Source organism: Vipera ursinii (assembly GCF_947247035.1).
Source record: "Vipera ursinii genome assembly, chromosome: 5".
NCBI lineage: Eukaryota > Metazoa > Chordata > Lepidosauria > Squamata > Viperidae > Vipera > Vipera ursinii.
Window position 1 is genome coordinate 5,759,409 of NC_139518.1, and position 21,191 is coordinate 5,780,599.

A 21,191-nucleotide genomic window follows, 5' to 3' on the forward strand; every position below is an offset into this window, starting at 1 on the left:
GATTCAGAGGAAGATTTTTGAATAATCAAAGAATTCGGGGGACAGGAAATGCCAGAAAAAGACAAGTGGAGCATTATTGGCAAAAAAAGGTCTCCTTTTGGGAAGCTTGTATGGAAAGGGATTAGACTGTGACCAGAGAGGGCTCTAGATGATCCAGTCTACGTTCAGGCCTAAGTATGGAATGAAAAATGCATTGGTTGCTCTTGTGGATGTTCTGCCCTGAGATGTGGATGGGTGGCACACCCTTTCTTCTTCTGTTAATACTCTCAGCACCATTTCAACCCTTCAAGCAGGGTATCATTTTGGACTATCTGTAAAGTTTGCTCTGGCGGGAGAAAATGAAGTCCATAGGAGAAATTAAAAATAAAAATGGGTACTAAGACTCAGTGGAAAGTAATATGTTTTATTGGCATTCAGAATAAACAAAGGTTAATAACAAGCTTAACGTCTATGGAGAATCTCAATTATCCAGATCATGGTTATCCCAGAGGTGCTTTATTCCAAAAGGCAGCTGGACTTTGTGGAGTTTTTTTTATTTGAAAACATTTCACTTCTCATTCAAGAAGCTTCCTCAGTTCTAATTGACTCGGGGAGGAGAATGGAAGGATTTATATTCTTTGCAGCCATCCAAACATTAGCACTCTGAGGGTTGCTTTTTAGCTAATCAAGAAAGTCCGGTTGCTTTTTGGAAAAAAAAACACCTTTGGGACATAACAAGCTTAGTTAGCACATTTTTCACCCATATCCTCCTAGTCTTTGGTTGACCTTGTTAGGTATGTTGTATGAACCCAGCAATAGGTTGCAGAAGTTTCAGTACTGAGTAAATAGAAGCAAATACAATATTAAGTGAATAGGAAATGTTTATCATACTGAATAACTATTCTATAATAATTGTATTCTTTTTATGATGTTTAAGTTTAATCCTTTGTGGGAATAGCACACAGTTTGTAAGGGTGTGGTTGCAATGCCACTTTTATAATAGGGGCTTCATTGAGTTCTTTCACTCCTTCAGGCAACCGGAAGCTGAAGGCCCTCAACAGGTTGGTCAGAATGATGAAGATCTCAGTTCTTGCCAACAGCTCTCCCACACATACACGCTGACCTGTAGATGAGACAAAGCATGCATCAATTCTTTTTTTATATAAATATTTTATTAATTTTCTGGTTTTACAATCAAATATTGTATAAGCAATGTGTTGCCTGGGTCCATTAATAATTCAGCGATATTCGTTAACTTCTTTAGTCTAGATCCAATATTACCCCATCAAACGTTTCCTCTCTTCTTCCAGTAATACCTATTTTCCCATGCTGGGCAAATACAATTCTTGTTGTTATCAGCTAAATATAAACATCTTTGTTACATTTATCAATAGTGTCAGTTTTAAGAATTTTTTCTAACCAGTACACATCTTAATTGCATTTGCACTTAACATCCATATATTAAATTAATGTCCTACTTTTGCTTTTTAAATTTTTTTTAATTTCCCATCACTATTCCCACATGTCTCTATTATTTATCATTTCAGAGTAAGTTATATTTAGGTGGCCAAAAGTTTCCCTTATTCAAACCTCATGGTGTTTTCCTGTTTCCCTTCTCATACCAAAATCTAATATTCTAAAAACAAATCTTATCTTTCTAGTTATAGTAATACTTCTATTTCTAACAATTATCTATTCTCCATCATTAATAATGTAGTATCCCATCTAGTGGATCAGAAGCTCCATTTTCTTCAGTCTTACTCTAGCTTTTTTCTTTTGCCAGCTAACTTTCCAAGTCAGTGCCTTTGAATCATCAAGTAATTGTTCCTCTGTTTTTGTGTGTATTGTTTGGAATAAGAAAGATCATTTGGTTACAATATTTTTGGAAGAACAAAGCCATTGATATTCATTTAACAGCCTCTCTCCTTCTCCACAGTTGTCCTAACAGCTCTATCTTCCATTCAATCAATTCTTCTTCCTTTTCCTTGAATTTATGAAGAATCCTTGATTTGTAAGATGCCTTTTCCATTTGCAATATTATCACTCCATCTTCTAATTCTTCAGTTGTCTGGATCTGTCGGTCAATTCCTTCCTTTAAGTCCTCCATCTTGGGATCTGGTTGCTCTAGTTTTCCTTCTATTTTCTGTGTTGTTAATTCCTCCTTTGTAGTCATGTTCTGAGTTTGTAGATTTAGATTAGAAAATTGTTCTTTTATCTCCTTTGTGTTATTTCTAGTTTCATCACAAGCCAAAACAATAATCTCTTGTATTGATTTCAACATGGAGAGGATTTCTTTCTGATCTTCATCCATTAAGTTGAAGACTTTGTGGACAGGTGTTAGAGATGGCTTTTTACCATTTAAAGCTGAGTATGGGACATCCATGTCACTTTTTGTAGGTGACTTTTATAGTAGTAATTGTTCAATTAAAGATTTGTAATCCAAAGTATTCCATCATTCAGGTAATGATGTATGTTTCTCCTGTAGGGTAATAATTCCACAACACAGCTCTGAAAGTCAGTAAATATTTATATTCATGGTTCAGGCAGGCCTGTTTCAAAATAGTTCATCATCTCTGCCACACCGATAAGCAACCCAGAATTTTTTCCCCTTTCTTTGCAGCTGAAACCATCAAAGATAAAAACTTTCAAGGCCTGGAAGAGTCTTATCTAAATCTGACTTCCAGCCAAGTTTCCTTTGAGCATAACAAATTGTAGTGCCATAGTTTGCCACTAGATGTCACCAGCGCCATTTTCCAGCTTTTTAAATCCAATCTTATATTACAAGTTTTTCAAATCTCTCTCTTTTTTAAGAAGTCTCAAAAAGGAGAGAAGCAACCTAGAACTAAGGAGAAACTTCCTAACAGTGAGCACAATTAACCAATGGAACAGCTTGCCTTTAGAAATTTTGGGTCCCTCACCACTGGAGGATTTTCAGAAAAAACTGGACAGCCACCTATCCAAAAGGAAGGTACAGGATCTCCTGCTTAAACAGGGTCTTGGAGAAGAAGACCTCCAAGGTCCCTTCCAGCTCTATTCTCAATATTGTTATTGAGGTACTAGATAAGTCTGGATTGAATGCACCAAGAACAACTTATGCCTCGTCCTTTGTGCAGTCTTGGCTGATTTGTAAAATGTGGAGATGGCCCAAGCAGTTACAACATCACTTATAAGTAGCTCTTTTTACTAGCAGAGTTAAATCACATTTTGGTTTATGATTATAAATCATTCTCAAATCTTACAGGCAATTAAGAAAGCAATGTCTCACAAGTCCAGATGCATTTGGATGAAATTGTCCATTTCAACTGATGATTTATTTGCTTATGCTACTAAATCTGTTTTGGTTATCTTGAGAGAGAGAAAAAAAAACTTGCCAGGAAATTGATGTGGGGAGAGAGAATTCTCCTGCCTCAGTTACTTTCAGTTCGTTGACCATGCATCTCTCTGGGCCATTGGTTGGAATTGGGCTTTGGGGGCACAGTAGCTCCTGTCCTTCCTGTTGAGATGCCCTACGTACGGTCACCCATGCACTCGTCTGGACTACTGCAATGCTCTTTACATGGGGCCACCCTTGAAAACCACTCGGAGGCTCCAAATGGTACAGAATGCAGCTGCGAGAGTTGTGTTGGGAGTCTCCCGATACTCCCATGTTACACCTCTACTCCGTGAGCTGCATTGGCTCCCAGTTATCCTCCGGGTAAGATTCAAGGTACTGGTAATGGTGTTCAAGGCCCTACATGGCATGGGGCCGGAGTACCTTAGGAATCACCTGCTGTCAGCGTCAACGTCCCTCCGTCCAGTGCGCTCCCACAGAGAGGGCCTCCTCAGGGTGCCGCCGTTCGGAGAATGCCGTCTGGTGGCTCCCAGGGGGAGGACGTTCTCTGTGGGCGTGCCTGACCTATGGAACCGTTTACCGGTTGAGCTCCGGATGGCTCCCGACCTTCGCTCCTTCCGACACGACCTAAAAACACATCTGTTTAAGCAATCCAGTCTGGTCTGATGGGTTCTTTTGTAATTATTATCTTAAGGTAACTATCTTCTACATTTGGGCTAAATTAGGGTTTAATTTATTTTCAATATCTATATTTGTACATTCTATTATTTATGTCACTGTTCACCGCCCTGAGTCCTTAGGGAGAAGGGCGGTATACAAATCAAATAAATAAATAAATTCCACAGGATTATGTACAGAACGTGATTTTCAGGGATTGCTATGTGCTTTGATCATTGATGCTGTGTGAGCAGAGCATGGAAGTGGAGCAACATCAGTATGGCATGACTCTCGTGTTTAATACTTCCTACCACCCAAGATAGGGAAATAGAAACTCTGTTTGATTTCTATTTCTTTGAAGATGTTTTACTTCTCATCCAAGAAAATTATTCAGTTCTGACTCAATGGTGGAAGATGGAAGGATTTACTGCAGGGAATATAACAATTCTGTGGTCCAGATCCATCAGCAAGAAGCTACAGTTAAGTGAGTGTTCTTTAGAATTAGCTAACGTTTCTCCCAAACACTAGAGATAACTGTACAATCTTGTTACAAAGCTCCAATAGTAAAATTACAGTCTAACTATTCCTTCATAGTTCGAAGTTTATCGTCTTAGGGAAGTTCAGACTCTCTTAGTTTTGACTAGAAGGAATAAGGATTCCTTGGCTTCCTGTTCAGACCCTGATGACCTCAGAACAACTCAGGGATGGGAGTTGTGAGAATCCCTAAGTTATAAGCTGCTTTGGGCTCATGAACATACCTATTCCGAATGGCAGAAACTCTTCTCGTTCAATGAACTTCCCATCCTTATCTAAAAAGTGATTTGGATTGAATTCTTCAGGTGTCTCCCATTGTTCTGGATCAATAAGAACAGAGTGTAGGTCTGGAAAAATCATGGTCCCCTGAAATCAAAGAGATGATTAAACAGAACAGTTTCATAACTGAAATGGGTTAAAAAAGTTCAAACAATATTGATGAAGCATTTGGTTTCATCTTTATGAATCTGTATTTGTTCATTTCTGAAGCAGATTCAGAGAGCAGTATCCGCTCAACAGTTCAGCTTCCTTTCTTCCATCCATTCCATTAAAACAGAGAGCTGAGTGCACATTTATCATATCAGATTGCCCCAAGAAATGGGCAAAGAAACATATCCAGCTATGACTACAATTCTGAACTTAAGTCCAGCTCTTAATCACTTACCACCTTCCTAGAATAAATAGAAAACCTTTATGGTTCTAGCTTCAATATGTGAGAGATGCTTGGATTTAAACCCATAATCCATCCATGAAGCCACCACAAAAGTTTGCTATTCTTGGTCATTCGACTTTGCATGATTACATTGACAGTTCCTGAACAGAAATCTTCTGTCATATTCTGCTTTTCCCTCCATGTTGGACTACCGCAATACAGCCTGAACATGTTTCTCACCTTTGGAATGTGGTAACCCCTCAGCTTCACATCCTTCGTACTTTGCCTGGGAACCCCAAATAGCAAGATATATTTTATACGCTGTATTTCATGAATCACAGCATTGGTGTAGGGTAGCTTCTTCCGATCCTGATAGAGAATTGACCGTGAGAAGCCAAACACATCTGTAATCTCTTTCTGGACTTTTTCTAGAAAATAGTGATGGAAATAAAAGCTTTATTTTATTCATTCAAGCCTGTTGCCCCCAATGTTCTTCAGAGGATCTAGCCTTCTCCTTTAAGTTATTGCCAGCTTCTGGGCTCCATTGTCTATTGGAATTCCAAATTTGCAGCCCCAGTTGAACCTCCGATGCCATTTGCCAGCTCATTGCCCTTTATGCCACTACTTACACCAGACCACCTTACAGGGGCCCCAAATCCATCTCTGATCTCTGGGCATTGCACTGGCCTCTGATTTCTGATCTGGGCCTTGCATTTCATTGCTAAGGCCCCTGTTGAATTTCTGAGCCAGTTCTTGCTTCCAGTCTCCACCAGCTTGTCATTCCTCTGGGCTGCAGCTCCCATTCCAAGCTGGCTCTTCACTACGCCTCCACCAGACTTCTACCATGTCTTCCAGGACTGCAACCCCTTCAGACTGGCATTGGGTTGGACTCGGGCTCAGCTCTTCATCTCATACCAGTTCAAAGTTCAAAGGTTATTATTCAAAAACCCCAACAGTTTCAGTGGTAAACCAAACAATGTGCGGACCCAGTTACCAAGCTCGGCATGAGACGAATTCTTGACAAGATTCAGATCAAGAAATGCCAAACAAAGTCTAAAGCCAGTCCTAAATGTCCTAAAGGTTGCAAGTCAAGTTGCAAAGAACAGAAACATGAGACAAGAAATTGGACACATTGTTCCCACAACACCCATTACTTAAGGGTGGGATTAAAAAGGAAATGCTGGTATGGTCCATCACAACGTGTATATTGCCTCATTGTGAATAACTTGTGTTGCACCTGTCTCCTCTCCGCCATGTGCATCCTTAGATAGGGAGGAAGTACAGACTCCGTTTCCACATCCTCACTGACTGCCCGCATTCCCTGCCTGGATCCTCCAGCCTCACCTGCCCCAACTGTAGCTACCTTGGCTCTGTCTCAGCCTGCTACCCATCTGATAGTCCTGGCCATGGCTGCTCTGTCAGACTGGGCCCTCCACTCCCCAATCCACCTGTCTCTGCACCTCTGTTGTCTCTTTCCCCAAACTGTCAGGACCTGGATTATCCTCCTCCTCCCCTTCTCTCAATTTACATCTGGAAAGGAGTCTGAAGGAGGGTCCATTAAGTTTATTTAATTTTATTATACTCATCCTAGTTGTGTCCCTCTATGCTACAGACAATGGTCCTAGAATGGGTCTGCCACCTCCATCCCACAACTGTTTCCAGGGGTCTGCACTGGTTGGCAAGGTGAAAATACAAGCTTTGGCTTCCTCCTGACTCATCCCCTGTCTTTGCCATGTCATCATAGTTTAGTCTGTTTACCTTCAGTCAGGTAGAAGGCCAGGAAGTAGCAGAGCAGGAATAAGGTAGAGTATAGGAGAAGATTGAGGGTTCATTTGGTTCTCTGAGTAGCAAAGAAACCCCGCCCCCCACACACACACGCGCACACAAACACTCAATTCTCCAATCTCTTCTCTTCAGGGAAGGGAGCCTGGCTCTGTACATCTGCTCTTCCCACCATTTTTATTTTTTTCTGTTAATTATCATACTGAAATTGGATTTTTATAAGTAATTTGGGCCCCAAACCAGTAACAAATCTGAAAACCATAGTAAATTTCTGCATTCAAAGTGTTCAATGTTTCAGATTTGTACAGACTTCCAGTTTTTAGTTCCTCACAGAACATTTTATTGAGGATTCAAAGAAGGCGCTCTGTTTATTTATTTAGCATATGGCAGGCTCTCAGTATGTACATTCTTTGCTCTCCTTTAATCCCGCTAACTTCATACTCCTCCTTATAGAATCAAGAATCTACAAACGAAAATTATTGTGGAGAATAGATTTCAAATAACTTCTGTGTAATTTAAAACCTGAGACTGATTCTTGTTCTACTACCCAAGTCTGTCTCACCTTGGATGTCGGGATGATTGGTCAAGAGGAGCAGTGCCCACTTCAGAGTATCCAAGCTTGTCTCTGTTCCGGCAATAAAAAAATCAAAAATACACTTCGCCAGGTTCTCTTCATTGTAGGTAGAGTTGGAGTCATTCCTACTCTGATGTTTAAAATGGAAAATAAATATTATGATGAATTCTACCCACCTTCTCTGTAGTTATTTTTGCTTCAGTATCTCAAGTCTAGAGAATAAACACGTACTAATTGCACTGTCCTGGGGTCATATGATCACCACTCGTAACCTTCCCAGCTGGCCTCTGATAAGCAAAGTCAATGGGGGAAGCCAGATTTACTTAATGATCACATGATTCATTTAACAATTGAAGTGATTTGCTTAACATCTGTGGCAAGAAAGGTCATAAAATGGGGCAAAATTCACTTTATTACTGCTTTGCTTAGGAAGAGAAATTTTGGGCTCAATTGTGGTTGCAAGATTCTTGTGAGATAAATTTAATCTTGCAACAATCAATGCAATTTTGGGAAGAATTGTGGGACAACTAACAGAATGCAGGCCATCTACCTATTGATGGAGAAGTAATTTGAGAAACAAACCACCACAAATATGTCAGTCACAGAGTTAGAAAAAGCATTTGAGCAAGTATCACATGACCTATTTCTTTCCCATCCACAAATGGTCCAAACTCTCATCACTCACTCCTCTTTGTACTCAGTATGGACACTGTAACCAGAAACTTTCAAATATGACACTCATGGATGCTATTATATGCTAATGATACCATGATAGAAAGTCAAATGTGAATAACCTTCAGACCATTAATAAAAATGTGGAAATCTGCTTTAATAGGACCAGTATTGAGAAGACTTGAATGTGGCACTCAAGACTGATGATATCAGATTGTAAATAAAGGGACCCAGTGCAAAATAACTTCAAATCAATAAAAGATGCTTCTAAAAATAATCAAATATATGAAAATATTAGAGAAGAGGACCTATTTTCCTTGTTTCAAACTGTTTTACTTTTTTACTGATGGTCAAAGGCTGTAAAGGTATCTGTCCTTTACCGAACATTTCAGGGAAAGTATTCTTTAAAGTATGAATGTAAGAGTGCCTGTTAATTCTTTTTCTTTTTCTTCTTAATGGAATTACTTTAGAAAAAGGGGAAAGAAGTGATGGGCAAACATGTGATGATGACATGTCCCTTGTCTAATAAGAGTTTAAGATTGCAGAGGTACAATATAGCTCTTATTTAGAAGCAACCTCAGAATAGGAGCTAGATGAAAAAGAAACAACTCCACTACCTATAGTGCCTTGTCTTTACTTATAGTGAGAAATGTAATAATTCCTTTCCCAGGAATTGAACTACAATAAACCTGATGTCAACACTGGTAACATCAGATGTTCTTGCTTTGACAAAAGATGAAGAAGCAGCTATTTCATATTTCTACTTGTGTATCACTTTTAGAGTTAAAGTTGGATGAAGAAGGGAGGATGCACGGGGAATTAGTTAGACATAATAACAGTAGCAGAGTAGTTTCAAGGTTGAATGTAATAAGGTGGGATAAGAAAGAACTGGGGGGTTAAGCTAAGGAGGGAGAACTTACCCTTCAAACTAATTGGAGAATCCTAACCCTAACCCTGAGGGACGCGGTGGCTCAGTGGGTTAGGATGCTGAGCTTGTCGATCAGAAGGTCGGCAGTTTGGCAGTTTGAATCTCGAGTGCTGTGTAACAGAGTGAGCGCCTTTTACTCGTCCCAGCTTCTGCCAACCTAGCAGTTCGAAAGCACGTAAAAATGCAAGTAGAAAAATAGGGACCACTACAGTGGGAAGGTAACAGCGTTCCGTGTGCCTTTGGTGTCTAGTCATGCCGGCCACATGACCACGGAGACGTCCTCGGACAAGCGCTGGCTCTTCGGCTTTGAAACGGAGATGAGCACCGGCCCCTAGAGTCGGAAACGACTAGCATGCACGTGCAGGGGAACCTTTACCTTTACCTTAACCCTAACCTTAATGACAGCAACAAAAGGAGGGAATTGTGTTTCAATATTATTGTGCTTAGGGGAGGGGAATCCAGATTCCAGCTTCTCCCAAGCATTGCCAATGTTATATTGCTCTCTAATAAAAGACTTTTAAGGTAAACAATGCCTCAGAGTTCTTCTGTCGGAAACTTGACACCCATACCTTCTCCATCTGAAGTAGATAGTGATCAGTGAAATCTTGTGGTTCATGCAGAGAGCTGGATTCCTTGTGTTTCTGTATTTCCTGCTTTGCAAAGGAAATGATCACCTCTATAGAAGCCAATGCATCCTTGTGAGGGCCCGGCACATACTTCATTAATTGTGGGAACACAATATACATCTAATAGAAGTGGAAAAAGAAACGTTTGTTCATTTATTTCCCACTACAACAAAAGAAGGTTCTCAGCAGCTCACAATAATAGACAGCACTTTATAACCAAAGAAAAACATTGCAAGCACATTGAAACATGGCAAACTATACATGGTGTCGGGCCTCAAAAGTCCTCCAGAAAAGCTGTTTCCAATTTCTCCTAGAAAAGAATAATGATAGAGGCAGATTGATTATTGTAAACCTATTATAACATTCTCTCATTGTCTCCAGGAGCCTTTTAAATATGGTTACCCATGACTAACTAAGCTGTGATTAGACCAGCTGGATTCACAAGTCAACCATGACATCACCCCTACTCCTTCTTTTTACTAGACTAGACTAGACTTTTTAATAGACTAGACTAGACTCAATTCCTGCAATCATTCTTCATATGTTTTAGCCTACCTCCCCCATCATCTTAGTTGCTCATCTTTGCACTGTATCCAGAGTCCCAAGATCTTTCTTTTACCATGGTCACCAAAAATGGATACGTATAATATACCCAAGCCATTATTAAGTGATACTAACCCTTCACTTGATCTCGATTCTACCCCTCTGTTAATGCAGCTTAACACTGTGTTGGCTTCTTTGCAGTAAAAGAAGTTCTAGAAGTGATGAGTGACTCAAGACAGACACACCTACTGGAGATGATAATACAGTAGATGATTTCCAAGGCTTTCTCCATGGATTCCATTCATGATTACATGAAATTACAGATAGAAACATAGGCTTGGGGGAGCTTTAATATAAAACATGACTCACTGCGTAGAAAAAGCCACCAGTGAATTTCACAAGAGCTTCAAGGGCTTGAATTAGCTTCTGGAAGTTTTCATCTTCAGGAGCAAACTGATGTCCAAAACTCAAAGCACATATGACATTAGAAACTGCATTTATTACCGGTAATGAAGGGTCAAATGGCTGTCCTGCAAATGAAGGAATTTTATATTGAATTTTTAACAGAGCTTGTAAGGGATAAAGAGAAAGAACTGGGACCTCTGCCAATTATTTCAAAAGGTAAAAAAAATCAAATCAAATACATCTGTTCTTGTTTGAATTACACAGAGTGGAAAAGTTTTCTGCAGACAGAGACTTGAGCCATTACCCCAAATTACATACCTTTTGTTTGTCTAAAGACCTCTACCAACGTCTGAGCTGTGTCTTCTATCTGATGCTCAATGCTCTTCTTCCCCAGGCCCAGCTTCCGCAGAGAAGTGATGCCAATGTGCCGCTGCTGTTTCCAGGTGTGACCATTGGAAATAATAATTCCTGTGGGCATCAGCAGACAATGATAAATGATTTCTGATGACATTTATGTTAAAAAAACCCCAGTTAGGTCTACTTCATACGAAATATATATCTGGATTTCAGGTGGGAAAACCAAATTATTCTGACATAGTGCCATTTTGTAAGATTCTTACATATCTTATATGGTGGACATCAAAAGCTTCTAAGCTGATGTAAACATTCACGTATGAGAACGTATGTTATAGGCATGAGAGACAGGATCTTCTCAGGCGTGGCAGAATCCATCTACATCTTCCTCCTACAAGATTGAAACTAACCAGCAAAAGAGGCAAATGGGGTTTTTTTTAATTCACCAAGCTTAATCATGTTAAATGATAAATGATTCCTGATGACATTTAAGTTAAAAAACAAACAAACAGGTCTAGGTCATAAGAAATATCTCTCTGGATTTCAGATGGAAATACCAAATCCTTCTGAAATATTGCCATTTTGTAAGATTCCAGCTATGTTATCTTTTATTACAAATATATTTATTCATTTTGGGAGTCACATGGTCACTGGGAGACACACGTGGTATAGTGACCACAGATGTAATGGTTGTCAGCCTCTATCTCATCTGATGGACATCAAAAGGTTCTAAGATGATGCAAACATTCACGTACGAGAATCTATGTCAGACATGTCAAACACAAGGCCCGGGGGGCGGATCCGGCCCACAAAGTGGTTTCATGCAGCCCGCAAAGCCATCCTGGAAACAGTGAGGGAACGGCCCCCACTGCCTTGGCCCTGGCCCAGAGACCCTCCTTCTGCCAGAGACCCTCAGATCTGTCCCACTCCTGCCCAGGCCCCCAGAGGCACCCTTGATGCGAACGATGTAGAGCTGGCCATGCCCACCCAGGAGGCCACAGGTCTGCAACCTGCGCCTCCGGAGCCGCATGAGGCTCTTTCAGCCGTCTCCTGCGGCTCCCGGTCCTCTGCCATGTGCAGTCCCCCCAAAAAAAAGTGGGACTAAAAAAGTTCAACCAATCAATTCAAATATGCAGGGTAGGTGCATATCTCACCTTGGCTCCACTCTTCAGTCAAACCCTGTTCTGCGCATGTGCGCATGTACGTGCATGTGCACATATTTTTTGCGGCTCCCAGGTTTTCCTTTAGTGAGGGAACCGGTTCCGAGTGGCTCTTTCACTGTTTCAGGTTGCTGACCGCTGCAGTAGGCCATTCGCAGTCTGGCCACGCCTACCCAGTAGGCCATGCCCACCCTGGCCATATCCACCCGGCCCCCTGAGGGCAACTGCAATGCTGATGCGGCCCTCAATGAAATTGAGTTTGACACCCCTGATCTATGTCATAGGCACAAGAGACAGGATCTTCTCGTGGGTGGCAGAATCCATCTACATCTTCTTCCTGCAAGATTGAAACTCAGCAAAAGAGAGGCAAATGTTTTTTTTTAATTCATCAAGCTTAATCATGTTACTTACCAATAAAAAAAAAATATAGCTCAGGGTTGAAATGAGAGATCCTTGGTGCTCTCTGAGCTTGAGTGTTTTCTTGCAGGCTAGGCAACATCATCAGTGCTGATGATCAAGTTACTATTATGTTTTTCTGCCAATGATTAAGTACAACATAGAAAATGCAGAAAAAAATTCAATTCATCAACAAATGCAAATTGTCTCCCTGAACTTAAGAAGACATGAATTTTTTCCTAAAACAGGCTAGAGCTGCAGGTTGGTAAAAGGAACAACCCAGCTACCATGAATGCAAATAAAAATAGCTTGAGAGATTACAGGGTGGTAAACAGAAAAGAAAAAACCAATATGAGAAATACTAATTATACAATTGTGGTTTTAGTTACGGAAAAACAAGCTATGACTCTGTCAGGAATTGGGCAGAGGTCTCCTTGAGCTAACAAGAAGTTGCACAGACAAAAAAGGGTACTGAGAGCAGCAAAGTTGCCCTCCGGGTGAGATTCAAGGTGCTGGTGATGACCTATAAAGCCCTAAATGGCATGGGTCCGGACTACCTACGGGAGCACCTGCTGCCGGCGTCAACTTCCCTTCGTCCTGTGCGCTCCCACAGAGAGGGCCTCCTCAGGGTGCTGTCGGTCAGGAATTGCCGGCTGGCGGCCCCCAGGGGGAGGGCATTCTCTGTGGGCGCGCCAGCCCTTTGGAACCAACTGCTTGTTCAGCTCCAGATGGCTCCCGACCTTCGCTCTTTCTGCCGTGACCTGAAGACTTGGTTGTTTGAACAGGCCGGCCTGGACTAAGGGTTTGTGTTTATTTTAATTATTTATTGTTAGGGCTAATTAACTTTAATTCTCTTTTAACTTTTGTATGTTACATTTTATTGCCCTGTACACCGCCCTGAGTCCTTTGGGAGAAGGGCGGTATAGAAATTTAATAAAATAAATAAATAAATAAAGTTCACACAGTAACCACACAGATACACTGAGGTGTGAAAAACAAAATACTTTACTTTGTGGTGTAATACAAAGCACAGTCAAAAATAAACAGTCCAGGTCATACACGTGTAAAGAACAGATAAACAATAGTAACAGTCCAAGGAGTATTCCAAATACAAAGTCTTCTTACCGGTCCAAAGGTCAAAACACAGCTGTTCAGGTTTAACACAGTAGCAAACCAACAATAGCAGTAACAGAGTAACTAACAGTGAAAAAACAGAGAGAGCAGAGAGAGAGAAACTACATCCCTAGCTCCCTCTTATGGCCATTGGGAGGCAAACACAACCTTGGCCAATCATCACATTTAAAGTGATATCATACATCATGGCTTATATATTTCCAACCCAACCAGGTAGGCTTAATCATATGCCTAACATTCTCCCCTTTGGGTAGGACAATATATTGCTTCTTACAATCTGAGGCCATAAGTTTCACAACTGGCTTTGTGCTTAACAGCACCCTGAGCTTTGGTGAAATAGTCTGCGATATTAATATCAGTTGTACAGTATTCCAACTGTATCAGTTTGTCATTAATACATTGTCTAACATTTAGGTAACATAAATTGGTATGTTTAGACCTTGTCCTGATGGCAGCATTGGTTGCCATCTTAATCGCAGCCTGGTTATCCTCATACACAAGAAATGGACTATTAACAGTTAGTCCCATGTCCAGTAATATCTGTTTATAAACCAGTAATTCAGGACATAAAAATGATAAACAAGAAAACTTGGCTTCCATCGTAGACAGGCTAATGTGCTTCTTTTTTTATTTAAAAGTTTTACAATACATTTTATTTTAAACAAAACAAAACAAAACCCCTCCCAACCCCCTCCCCTCTTCCCAACCCTCCCCAACACCTCCCTCCCTCCCCCTCCCCCCCAGCCCTCTCCCACACCTCCCTCCCTTCCCCCTCCCCCCTCCCCGACTTCCCAGAGTTAAATACAGGGTATAAAAATGCAAACAATCATAATCTACCTTATGCAAACAACCATAAACTATTAAATCTATCGCGCTTTAACTCTTAGAAAATAACTGCAAGCAGTATAAATATCACATCAATAATTATTCATATGTCTGTTGCAAGTAGTCTTTCAAGTACGCTGAGATCTTTGCCCTTTCCGCCAGGTTGGAAACTTTTACAGTCCATTCTTCTATAGTCGGCAGTTCTTCCTTCTTCCCATATTGCCCTACTAAAAGTCTTACTGCCGTAATTAAATTCAACAACAGCTTAATATCCACAACAGTAATATCAATAATAATGCCCAATAAAAACAATTACAGACAAAACGATCTCTAATTTACTTTACCAAATTTACATCAATCGTTAAAAAACCAATTTTCTGATCTTCTTACCACCTGGCCTGTAGTTTTCCATACTAGCACCAGGTTTATACAATCTTTCCTCCTCTGAAAATATTATACAACTTCAAATGCCATACATTCCTTTCCAAACTTAAAATTTCCTTATATGTAATCACATCATAATTATATTTTCTATTGCATGTTTCATTATTGCCCATATAAGTATCTTACAAATTAACTTATGTCTATACTATTTGCAAACTCGCAACAGAGCATGTCTTAAAATATATACCTTAAACACATTATCCACCTTCTTATCACACAATAAATATACATATCAACCAGATAACAAAGCATGACCTTCAAAATTTCAACAAAACATTCATTTTCACTACTACAATTCTACCCAGTTAACTTTTCATAATTATTTTTGAATTAAAGCAACATAAAGTATTACAAAACATAATTATTTTTATATAACTTTATATTTAAGGGTGACAAATATATCCCCAAATATTTAACCCTTTTAACAACTTCAAATCCCGTTAGCTCTTATAGAACAACCTCTTATTATGCTATCATATTCTTAAACAACATTTTAATTTTTTGTATGTTAACCTTAAATCCAGAAACTTTCCCTTATTGCATTATTATCTCCTTCAGTTCTACAACTAAATCTTCAGGCTCGTCTCATTCATCTAAAAGCAGCGCGCGTCATCCTCTGGTTTCTAACCTCCTCCGATGATACTGAAATTTGATCCACTCCTGTAACTTTCTCATCTGTCTGCATTGTTCCTGCAGCACCTTGTAAATTCTCTCTGCGTCGTTGAGACTCTCCCTCACCATTCTTCTTTGTAGATTCCAAAAGTGGTATGGGGGCTGCTTTTAAAACATTACTATAAAAATCACATGCCTGCAACACTGTAGTAAGACAATGTCTCATTCCTTTATACATCACCACCATACCCACTGGTATCTCCCATCTAAACTTAATATCACGTCGTCTTAATTCTTGCGCCAAAAAAGCAAATTCCTTCCTTCTCCTTAAGATTCTTGGAGGGATCTCTTTTAAAATCAAAACTTCTTGCTCAGCAATTACAAATTTAGTATTGTAAGAGGCTTGAATAACCTCATTTCTAATCGCTCTCTTTGTAAAGTAAGCCACCACATCTCTGGGTAATTTCCTTTGTCTTGCAATCCACAAATTAACATGAAAAATTTTGTCTATATCTTCCATAATTTCATCTGCTGGTCACCGCAGCACCCCTTCCAGAGCCTCAGAAACTATTTTCTTCAAATTTTCTTTAGGATCCTCTTTTAAGCCTCTAATTCTCACAGCAAACTCCATCTCATGATACTGTACCAAGGTCAAATCACTATCAATTTTCTCCACCACATTTTCAGTTTCTGTCATTTTTACATCTAATCTGATATTATTTTGGCTGAGATCTTCCACTCTTTCATCCAAACGCTCAATACATATAGCCATGCCTTGAAATGCAAATAAGATGTCTGCCCTTATTTCTGTTAGCTTCTCATCCAACTTTTCATCCATAATCTCAGCTAGTTTTTCTGTTAACTTCTCATCCAGCTTTTCATCCATAATCTCAGCTAATTGTTGCGATTGCTTTTCCATAATATCTTGCATCACATTCTGCAAATCTTTAACTGTAAGAGTTGGTACAGGTGCAGGTGCAGGTGCAGGGGGCAATAAAGCTTGTAACGAAACCTGCTGCACCGGAAAAAACCCCGCGCTTCTAAGAGCTTTAGAGTATTTGGCAGCCATTTTCACCCACTATTGCCTGCTACGCACTTTCACTTTCAAACTCCGCAAAATCCATTGAGTTAAAGATCATAAATTCCCTTTCACCTAAATCTCCTGTATCGCTCTGCCTGCATCCCGGTTCTTGAAGGTTCTCTCTTGCTGGCAGGGATGGTTGCAGATGCCCTGCTCTGCTCCAAAAAGCCCGGAGCAGAGGCGCCCCGCAGTCTGGAGCATACCCAGGCTTCAGGGGGGCTCAATCCTTCAGCCGCCAAAACTATTAGCTCTGGCGGCCACGGAGAGCTCTACCCCTACCTGGGCGCTCACCCCCTCCTCTTCTCCCGAGGAGGGGGCTTCCAAGCCGCCGAAACAGCTGATCGGCACTGTTTTCGGCGGCTCTACAGAGCCACGGTGCTGGCAGCCTAAGAATGGCTGCCTCCGGCGACGCCTTGCCACCCGGAAGAGGCTAATGTGCTTCTGTCTAATGGATTTCCACCCTATGATAGAATCACCTAGCATTATAATGAAACCTGAGGTTGATTTTCGAGTGCTTGCATCAGAAGCAAAACTTGCATCTGCATAAGATGTGAGAACCAAATCACAATTGGGTTCCAGATACGAGTAGTGTATGGTCTGTTTTAAGTATCTCAATACTCGTTTTACCGCTTGCCAGTGTCTACCAGTCGGTGCAACATTGTATCTTGCTAATTGGTTTACACTATACAAAATGTCTGGTCTTGACCAGTTGCTCAGATATGGTAGACTACCAATTAATGATTGATACACTTTTTTGTCAAAGACAGGACTTTCAAATCAGTGTTTTTAAAGTCCTGAGACATTGGAGTTTTTGCTGGCTTACAGAGCTCCATGTTGTATCTCTTCAATAATTGACTTATCTTGCTAGCCTGTGAAATCTTATAACCTTTATCGGACTTCACAATATCCAGACCCAAATAGTTATTGATCTCTCCTAGGTTCCTGATTCTGAATTTCTTTTGTAAGCTAGCAACAATGTTCAGTGCTTCTTGCTCAGTCTTCGTAATTATTGCTATGTCATAAGTAAAAAGCAATAATAAAGACATTACACCGTCTCTTTCCTTCCAAAACAAACATGGATCAGCGATACTGGCTACAAAGCCGATCACAACCAATTCATTAACAATACACTTATTCCACTCAAAACCAGATTGTTTTAAGCCTTAAAGACTTTTCTTTAATCTCCAACAATCAGTTTTCTGATCCTTGTTTACTCCTGGTGGTTTTGTTAGGTAGATAGTGTGCTGTAAGGGAGCAGGCAAAACAAGCTATGAATCATAGAATCACAGCTGGAAGAGACCATGGAACTCTTCTAGTATAGGCAAATAGTTTTACAGTTTGTTCTTGAAAATCTCCAGTAATGGAGCACTCACAATCCCAGGAGGCAAGCTATTCTATTAATTATTTGCTGTCATTGTCAGAATATGTATCCTTATTTCTAGGTTGTATCTGTTGGATGAGTCTCACCCATTACTTCTGGTCCTGCCCTCTGGTGACCTAGAGAATAAATTAATCCCCTCTTCTTTGTGACAGCCACTCAAGTACTGGAAGTCAGCTATCATGCCCACCAATCTTTCTCCTCAAACAGGCTAGACATACCTATTGTTGTACAATTTTAACCTCCAGACCCTTTATCATCTTTGTTGCTCTTCTCTGCACACTTTCCAGGATCTCAACGTCTTTTTTTTTTGTACTGTGGTTTCTAAAACTGGATGCAGTGATCCAAGTGTGGTCTCTCCAACATGATGTAAAGTGATAGTCAGTTCCCATTGTCTTGATGCCATCCTTCTATTGATGTAGCCTACAGCTGCACATTCGGAAACCAACCCACAAGCTCGAAGAACGAACCTTCACCCTCAGTATTAGAAATACATTCTTCTACTTTCTTTAAAAAGACACAGGATAACAGATTAAGAATTCTAGGAAGTGAACTAATTTTCATTTTAGAAATACCCCCCTTCCCTCCAACTACACAATACCACAGTGATAATTTCAGGATAGAAGGATTTAGCAACCAGATAACAGAAAGGAATAAAAATATAAATTCTCCCATCCTCTACCATTCAGTCAGAACTGAAGAAGCTTCTTGGATGAAAATGAAATGTCAGCAAGGAAACTCAAAGGTGAAAAAGCACCTTTGGGATAATCAAATTTATAATTCAATTTGTCATGAAAATTTTTATGTTGGATGTATTCATAAAAACTTGCACTGACATGCTCGCTTCCTGCTCGAGTAAGGTGCATCAAGAACTTCTGTTGGCTTATTTTTTTTAATTGTTTTCTTCTCTTTTTTCTTTGTCATATATATATATATTGGTATTTTATGTGGATATTTAAATTGTAATCTTGATTTCAGGTAAGATCCTTAAACCTGCTGATTTTATTCCAATTTTAGAAATTTTATTAGCTTAGAATAGATCCCAATTAAATCTAATTCTTGTACATGGAAAGTACCGAAAGCTTATAATTATATATATATATATATATATATATATATATATATATATATATATATATATATATATATATATATATATATATATATATATATATATATATATATATATATGGTGGCTTGGTCACATACGGAGAATTGGTTAAAATCAAATTGGCAAAATTTGAAGAAAGTGGCAAAATTTAAAGATGACTCCGAGAGAAAGGACTAAAGAGATAAAGGAAGACTGAGACAGTTTTAGTTGAAGGGGGATGTTCAGAGCCTCATAAAACAGAGTTGGCTGTTTAGTAAAAAAGAAGTAATGTCTAAGAATGTATGAATGTAACGAACCAGATAGAACGCAACGACGATCAGGGCTTTTTTTCCTCATAGAACGCTCAGAACGGAGTTCCGGCACCTTTTTTGGATGGAACCTTGTAGGGTAGGCAAGGTGGGTTGTATGACATGTGTGAGTTCCGGCACTTTTACAAAAAAAGCACTGACGACGATAAATAATAATTTGGTATAAAGTGGATTATAGCAATATTTCTTTTGCTTATCTCATGCCATTAAGTCATTTTTTTAACCATCTCTTACTTCCCCCCTCCCATGCTATGCATAGTATCAACCCAAATTGTAATAGTGTGGTACTTATTTAGTTATAAGTGCAATTTCTTACTACTTGCACTTACCCCTTCCTTTCCCAAAAGCACTCAAGAATGCATTCTGTGGTCGATCAGAGAATTCTTCTGGGAAGCTGTTCATTCCTTCTTTCACAGCTTTGAATCCAGACAGCACTACTACAAGGTGATGTCCAAGCCACAAGGAGTATATATTTCCATATCGTTTTGCAGGCTGCCAAGTGAATCAAAGTTGAGAAATGTTACAATCAAATAAAACAGAGTATTTATAGTTAATGAGCCATTTACACTCTTTCCTAAATTCTTAATTCTAAGATCTTTCACCATATGAAATTATCTACTCCTTAGAAACTTATTTTGTCTAAGATTCCTGCCAAGAACTTTTATTCTTGAGCTTTATTTTCCTGGGATGGTCCTTTCTCTATGTTTCTACCTGAAATCGACCATCTCCTAATTGCTTGCTCATTCCCCCTTGTATCAGATGAGAGATGGTCTTCTTACTGTAGATAATGGAAGTAAATGTTAGTCTAGAACTCAGATCCAGAAAACATTTGAAATTATTATGGAATTGCAGAATTAGAAAGGGCTATTTTTAGGCTGTAAATGTCCACCTATTGTCCACCTCAAGAATACAGAATAAAGCATCTTAAACAAAATGAAGGGGAACCCACCCTCTCTCTCTAGAATTGGTTCCATTATCAAACATTTCTTCGTAAGACTGAACTAGAATCTGCCTTCTAAAACTTCAGTCCCATTATTTCACCTTGTGCTCTGTAAGTCTTACCTGAGTATTTTGGCATGATGAGGAAAATAACTAATCAAATGTCCTCACTAGCACTTGAAGAAATGTATTCCTTATTGTACAGGACTGTTTTACTAGATTTGTCTATAATTTTGATATAAAGATAGCAATTGAGCATTATCTTGTGTATTACTGGTTAGAATCAAGTACCTTAAGGAAGTAATCTTTACGAAGCAAAATCCCGCTTGCCAAGGCAGTCCCAATGAGAGGAAGAACCAAAGGACCAGGAGGCAAATGTCTTTGGGACCAGAGTTGTTTCAGGAAGAGGAGAATCAGCAGAGCAAGCAACAAAACACACAAAAATGTCACTATCGCCATCGTTCTGCTGGGTTTTTTTCTTTGATGCTCACTGGTGGATCTGAAGAAGGTTGTATGCTTTTGTCTCATGTTTTTCTTCTTCCTATTTTATATGCTCCATTGATGGGAAACAAATAGCAACATGTCTTTTGATGCTCAGTGTCATTAGTGATGAAACTTTGTCAAGAAGATATTATCACATTAATTCAGGTTAATGAGGTTACCTCTGACCATGTGCCACACAAATAACAGAGGAAGAGATTTTTTTATAAAAAAAATCAAGGGCTGTGTAATCCATTTTATCCCAAACATTGCAGTATGACAGAAT

The 21,191-nt window shown here is 39.6% G+C and overlaps 1 protein-coding gene across 1 annotated transcript; it reads right to left on the reverse strand.

Moving 5' to 3' along the window:
* Positions 1 to 905: 905 nt before the first annotated feature.
* On the reverse strand, positions 906 to 20,884 carry LOC310641626 (cytochrome P450 2J5-like; the record flags this gene model as incomplete). The annotated part of the gene is made up of 9 exons (XM_083364862.1): positions 906 to 1,102; positions 4,726 to 4,867; positions 5,394 to 5,581; positions 7,498 to 7,639; positions 9,679 to 9,855; positions 10,648 to 10,808; positions 11,002 to 11,151; positions 19,816 to 19,978; positions 20,717 to 20,884. The coding sequence occupies 9 exons, from the start codon at positions 20,882 to 20,884 to the stop codon at positions 918 to 920; spliced, it is 1,476 nt and encodes a 491-aa protein (XP_083220988.1). The 3' UTR covers positions 906 to 917.
* Positions 20,885 to 21,191: the final 307 nt, after the last annotated feature.